The sequence below is a fragment of the Musa acuminata genome, chromosome BXJ1-4, assembly GCF_036884655.1.
Source record: "Musa acuminata AAA Group cultivar baxijiao chromosome BXJ1-4, Cavendish_Baxijiao_AAA, whole genome shotgun sequence".
NCBI classification, from domain to species: Eukaryota; Viridiplantae; Streptophyta; class Magnoliopsida; order Zingiberales; family Musaceae; genus Musa; species Musa acuminata.
In genome coordinates, this window is record NC_088330.1 from 12,858,497 (window position 1) to 12,864,870 (window position 6,374).

Here is a 6,374-nt window from a genome sequence, read left to right on the forward strand (position 1 = left end):
TGGAGAAAAATGGGCTCTTTTTCTTTTGACTCCAGTTCATGCTTTGGCACAATCAATTATTTTGTAGCTCAGTCGCTGGTTTAATGGGAGCTGACATTTGTATAAAAAAAGAAAGCCGGTGGCTTGCCAGGATGTATCACAACAACCACTTGTTTCTTCTTAAAGACTGTAGTGCCTCACCGAGTTCTCCAACACCTGCTGGCTTGGGCAGATCATCTCCTTCACTCTTTTCCCATTCTTGTAGATCTTAAAAGTTGGGACTACCCTCACATTTTCTGCCACCGCAATACCAGGGCTCCGCTTGACATCAACCTTTGGTACAAGCACGCAATTAAATTAGACGACGACGGCATCAAACAAGAGGACTTATTGTGAGGCTGAAATTGTGATGCATGACTATCGATATTTACCTTGAGAAAGTTTGCAGATGGGTACCGGGTACAGAGCGCATCAACAAAAGGGGTTATCTGAATGCATTGCAGATTCGAAGAAGTCATGAAATAAACAACAGAAGCACCTGAGATAGTGAAACTTTTGATCTCAGTGGAGATATAAACTAATGGATAAGGTATGGTAGTCAATCTATGCTATCTGACGTATGTAAATGCATAAAACAGTCATATCAACTGCAGGACACCACCAAGAATTGATTCACGGGCATCAAACTTGATCAGAACAAATACAGGTAGATTTTTTTTTTTGTCAGCATCAGCTTCCTAGACAGTAAATCATATTAACAGGAGAAGTATGGCCTAAAAATCACATATATACCACAGAAATTATTGAAGTCACCTAAAGAAATGCAGTGGAGCTTAATTAATAGAGGGCTTATGGCACAAAATACTTAACCAGTCAAATGCAAACTGACCAGGTAATGATACTGCTGCTCGGAATTGTTCTGCGCTAGTAACCTCCTCAACTTCTCCTCCAAACTTCAAATTAGAGATCTCCTCACCACGAGATGTTTTTAATGCAATCTGAGCATGGAATAAGGCTTCAGCCACCTCGTTGTCACCGGGAAGCTCCTTCCTCAGAACTTCATAATCTCGTACTGATTCAGACCAACGCTCAAGCTAATTACCATGTCGATCAAAACAAGATATTGTCAATACCAGTGATGCATTATTTATGTATCGAAGAAGCCACATGGTACGAGACAACCTTGGCATAGGAATCAGCCCTTCTGAGAAGAGCCTTGGTGTAGTTGGGTTGGATTCTGAGGGCTTCATTGCAGTCCTCAACAGATTTAACCCACTGCCCAAGCTTAGAGCGGCAAGCTGCTCTGTTGCATAGGAGGACTGGATTTGAAGGATCATACTTGAGTCCTTCCCCATAAGCTGTGCAGGCCTCTGCAAAGTTTCCTGACTTGAAGAGCTCATTTCCTTGAGCTCGAGCTCTTGCCACTGATCTTATATTATTCAGGACCGTTGTCACTCCTATATTCCTGCCATCCATCTGCTTGGCCTTTTCTGCTGCCATGACTGCATTCTCAAACCTACAAGAGTTCCAATTCGATTTTCATCACCCAAAATTTGATTTTATGCTATTCTGCAGAACTTCGGAGATATCAGCTTACCTCCCCAAAGCCATATCAACCTGTGCTTTAACAATGTAGAAATAGGAATGCGAAAGCATACCAAAGATCTTGGCAGCTGAGAAGAAAGAGAACGAGTCTTCAAATTTTAGTGATCTTGTTAAAATCGAATCAGCCTCGTCAAGCTGATGGAGATGGAAAAGAGCTTCTGCTCTCGATGCAACAAGCTGCAGTATCGGACTCGGTCAATTGTATGTTCAATTTTCAGAGAAAGTAATAAACAAATTAGCAGATAACAGTAGTTTAATCCAATCTTGAGGACTTACCAGCGGAGAAGAGTCTGCTCCTGCAGCAATTGCAGCATCAGCTTCCCTCAACACACTCTTCCAATCTCCAACCTTCCTGGCATCGCCACATTTTAGCCAGTGCCTCTCCACCGATTGCAGCTTCTGCAACTCAACTGGGTCAGGAGGCTGTCCGGCCAAGAAGTGATGCTTCCTTGCATCCTCAACTAGCCCTAACCTGCAATAAGAAATGGCTTAAAAATGGAATAGCCTTCCTACTACAAATCGGAGTATGTACAAAGTCAGACAGCCGCCACAGCAGCTAGCGAAGCAAAATAAGAGTCCATAAAAATTTTATTAGAAGCATATACAAAAGTTCTGAGTGGGTCAATTCTCTAGCAGCGAATTGCTGCATCAAGCATGAAATACATGCTCTGATAATTTCTTTTTACAGGAAAATGGCACCTGTGCAGACATTGTTTACGGCAAAATCACAAAGCAGCCACTGTTATTCTAACAGAATCATAAAACAGCCAGGCAGAGTCTGTGAATTGGTTAGAACATTTGGGATCAAGAATCCGCAAAATATTTCCATGGATAGCCTAAGAATTATATCCTAATTACAGTTTTTTGATCCAAGTCATGCCCAAGGCGATTTGAACGTACACCAAGGACTGTAACATCGGAAGAGGAAGATAAGGCACAACCAACTCATACTGATCACGGTGTCATCACATGCCAACCAAAAAAGTTAACGCAAAAGATTGCCGGCCAAAAGGATCGACAGAAAACAATCCCTTTAAGAAAAAAAAAAAACAAAAGGCACATGGAAGAGAGATCTGCCGAGCACAAAGATCAAAATTTTGGACAAAAGAACGGAAAGAACACGAGCAGGATTTCAAAACGTAAAGCAAGTAAAGAAAGAACATAAAACAGCTGATGACCAGAAGCCATCTGTTTACCCATCAGGGTGGAGATGGCATCAGCGGTGAAACCCTACCTTGCGCAGCACATTAATACCGGAGACAAGAGTGCATTTTTAAGTCTCTCGACGTGAATCAAGAACGAACGAGTAATCTACAACACAACGATGGCATTTCACGGTCTCACCTTAATTTTAGGCATGCCAGCCGCTGGTGAGCCCGGCCGTTCGTTGGATCCAACCGGACGGCCTCCTCACACTCTCTCGCCGCCTCTTCTAACCTGCCGAGCCCCATCAGGGCCGCCGCACGATTACCCCGACATGCGGCATTTTCCGGGCACATCGCGACCGCCTTGTCATAGAACGCCAGCGCTTCCCCATACTGCCCCTTCTTGTAGTGCTCGTTCCCAGCCCTAGTTGCTTCCAGAGGATCCATTCTCCCCGTCGCCATTCTAGCATTCGAACCCCCTGAATTCCATATTCCAACAACGCCACCGGGTCTTGAGGCAACACCACCGCCTCCGCCCATCCCGCCACGAATTATGCTGCCGTGGCCGTAGTTCCCGGTGCCGGACCCGAGCACATCGCTCCTGGGCGACGTCCTATGCATCATCCCCGTCTTGCCGATCTTCCCCGAGGGGCAGATGTTTCCGGTCGGAAGCGCATTGATGACGGGAGAGCTAGCCGTGCTGCTGCTACCACCGCCGCCGCTGCCGCCGGAGAAGATCAGCGGCCCCGAGCCCGATCGCCGGTGGGTGGCCGTCTTCAGATCCCGTCCATCCGCAGCGGTCGGGCTGGACTCCACGAAGAGCTCGCCGGAGTGGCACAGCCGCCCGGCGTCGGGGGCTCCCGCGCCAGGCTTCCGAGCGACGATGGCTGCGGTCGGCACGGCCTTGCCGGCCGAGCCGGAGGAACTGGAGCAGCTGCTGGTTTGGGTGGAGGCGTGTTGGCCGAGAGGGGAGACGGGGGAGCCGAGATCGGGGAAGTCGGGCTTGTTCTCCTCCAAGGCGAGCACCGTCTTGAACCGGTCGGCAACGGGGTCGAGCCGGCCAGGTGCCCCCGAGTCCGAGCCAATCCTATGGTCTGGCCGGCCCGTCTCGCCGGCTCGTGACATCTGGGCCTCGTTCCCTCGGCTTCAGATCTCCTCTATCGCCACCCTTCCTCGCACTTTCTCTCTCTAATAGATCAATGCCCGTAGCTCCTATAGTTGTAATGGCTACAGGAATCGTAGAAAATACTGCGGCGAAAAAATAATACAAATCCTGACGGAGAGGAGAGAGAGAGAGAGAGAAGGGGGAATGAGGGATATCGTGATACGGAAAATGGAGGAAGAAGGGAATGAATGTGAGTAACGTCGGAGAAGGGAGCAAAAGAGGGGATGGGAAGGAGGGGAAGAAAAAAGAAGAGGAGGAGGAAGGGGGGAGAAGAGCGGAGTCAGAAACTAATAAAAAGGAGGAAAGTTTTCATCATTCAATTACACTTTCTCCGGTTTACCCCCTGCTGACACTGCCGTCCTGCATCGTTGGAAGCCCTCTCCTCCCCATGATCTTCTCTCACCCTGTCCCCTTCCGACTTATATCCTTCCTCCTTCGTCTATCCCCTCCTACCAACTTATAATTTCTTCCTTATTTATTTATGTTTATTTATCTATCTCCGTAGAATCAAAAAAAAAAAATCTAAATGATTTTTTATTTTCTTGCGCTTCTCACCTTTTTTTCGATACGACGATGTTGGATGATAAATCTCCTTGGCCGAAGTCATGACCCACGAAAAACATCGCACCAAAGTTATTTGTACCGTGTGTTCTCGGAGTTACTCTTGCCCCCCTTAATAATATTATCTTCTTTATTATTGTTATTGTTATTACTGATAGCTTCTAGGTGAGAGAAAGAGAGAGAGAGAGAGAGAGGGAGAGACATTTTGGATAGTTTGTCCAAAGGAGGGGGCTCGGGACGGTTGCAGCTAGCCATTCAGGGAGCTCCAAGTGTCCCCGTTGCCCTCAGGCTAAGCGCTCACACTCCGACCGTGATCCGTCGACCCTCATCTCCAACACAGTTCGATGGATCGAGTCCGACTACTCAGCCCGGCTATAAAAGAAGTGCATTCGGTCACCTCGTGTAAAAATAGAGAGTTGTGCCCCCTTAGACCGAGATCTCGATGCATGTATCTAATAATATCTAGTGATCAAGACTGTATCGTGGTGATGATGGAGTCGTCTTTGATGAACCTATGCCGATTCATCATTAAATATAAGAGGAGGAAAATTAGACTGATGAGGGGCATAAAAATGAATGGGTCATCTCTTTCATTTAGTCTAACCTTCTTAGTGTTAACGAAAACGATTGTGTCACTTAGGTCTACACGCACCACCCCTCCGCCCCCACGTTAATTTACCCATTGGTGTTGCAGCGATTGAGTTGAATTATTTGGATGTCCGACTGATCATTGAAATTTGCATATAGGCTTCGATTTCTTCATGCCGCTCGTCAAAATATACCTCTCTACTGGTTATAATTTTACAATCATCTGTGGTGGATGGAGGAGGACACGAATTTCGACGACTATTGGAAGAAGGGTCATCCGCCGGTCTCGATACAAAGGATGGAATCATCTCTTACAAGTTTGAATTGAGCGAGTACGAGCGCAATAGAAGCAGGATAGGAAGATGGGAAGGTAAAAATAAACTCTAGCGGAAGCAGCATCGCATTAAATTATGATATGATGGCTCCGTCACTTTCCGATTAATGCAGCAAGAGGTTTATGTCTACTTGGAGCTGCCTGTGCGTGCATGGATCGTCTATTCCTGCCTGTTGTTTGTCAACCGTCGATTCGCATTGCTTATTTCATTATGATCCCTCGATCTGCAAAGATGATACTAAGTCATGTAGCCTCTTCTCCATGATGACCCAAATGTTCTGTCGTGGATGATGCTTGCCTTCAAGTTTTCTTCAGCCCACTCATCATCATCATCATCATCATCATCATATACAATATATTCTTTGTATATACATACATATGTATTTGTGCTGATTATGGTGTTGTGCTTTCGGCAATTCAGATAAAACCCTTATGTGAATTGATGATGCATTTTCTTTTGCAGGATATGTATTAGTTTCTCATGCCATCTTTTCACACATATCGCCGGCAATTTTCATAAACAATTGTAAAAGGGAAACACGCACAGAGAGATACAGAATGAATGATCAGAAAGGAGGTGTTGAATTTTGCATACACTAATGGAATCGACTCCCACGATATCCAAAAGCCAAAAGAGTGATTTAAATAGCCGGTCCATCCGATTGGGAGAATATGTTGTTGTTGTTGTTGTTGTGCTGCTACTACAGCCCGAGGAAGATCGGACGGATACCAAGGCAAGTGTGGTCGCATGCGAATCTTGATGCAGCATCATGACCCGAGACGCACAGGCCATTGGACCATTCTGCTGCCACCGTTCCACGGACGACCAGCCATCATTCCTGCTCCCAACCACCCCCGATCATGACCCATCATCACGCTGCTTCCATAGCCGTTGCAACGATCATACGAGTCGAAAATTTGTACCCAAAAAAGGCTACGTCTTGACGGTGAAACGCTGCACAGCGTGTACGTAGGTGACTACTACTACGTTGCAGAT

At 46.4% G+C, this 6,374-nt stretch overlaps 1 protein-coding gene across 1 annotated transcript; it reads right to left on the minus strand.

The window, feature by feature from the left end:
• LOC135586877 (TPR repeat-containing thioredoxin TTL1-like) lies at positions 1 to 4,268 on the minus strand. Its single transcript, XM_065168229.1, has 7 exons — positions 2,929 to 4,268; positions 1,861 to 2,056; positions 1,577 to 1,761; positions 1,162 to 1,495; positions 869 to 1,073; positions 411 to 517; positions 1 to 312 (listed from the first exon to the last, which is right to left on the minus strand). Exons 1-7 carry the CDS (start codon positions 3,852 to 3,854, stop codon positions 160 to 162), a joined length of 2,106 nt encoding a protein of 701 aa, XP_065024301.1. The 5' UTR covers positions 3,855 to 4,268; the 3' UTR covers positions 1 to 159.
• Positions 4,269 to 6,374: the final 2,106 nt, after the last annotated feature.

Coding starts and splice junctions, on each gene's coding strand:
- LOC135586877 (XM_065168229.1), bottom strand. CDS start 3,854: ATGTCACGAGCCGGCGAGACGGGCCGGCCAGACCATAGGATTGGCTCG. Junction 1,074..1,161: donor GGGCTGATTCCTATGCCAAG/GTTGTCTCGTAC, acceptor CATGGTAATTAG/CTTGAGCGTTGGTCTGAATC. Junction 313..410: donor CATCTGCAAACTTTCTCAAG/GTAAATATCGAT, acceptor CTTGTACCAAAG/GTTGATGTCAAGCGGAGCCC.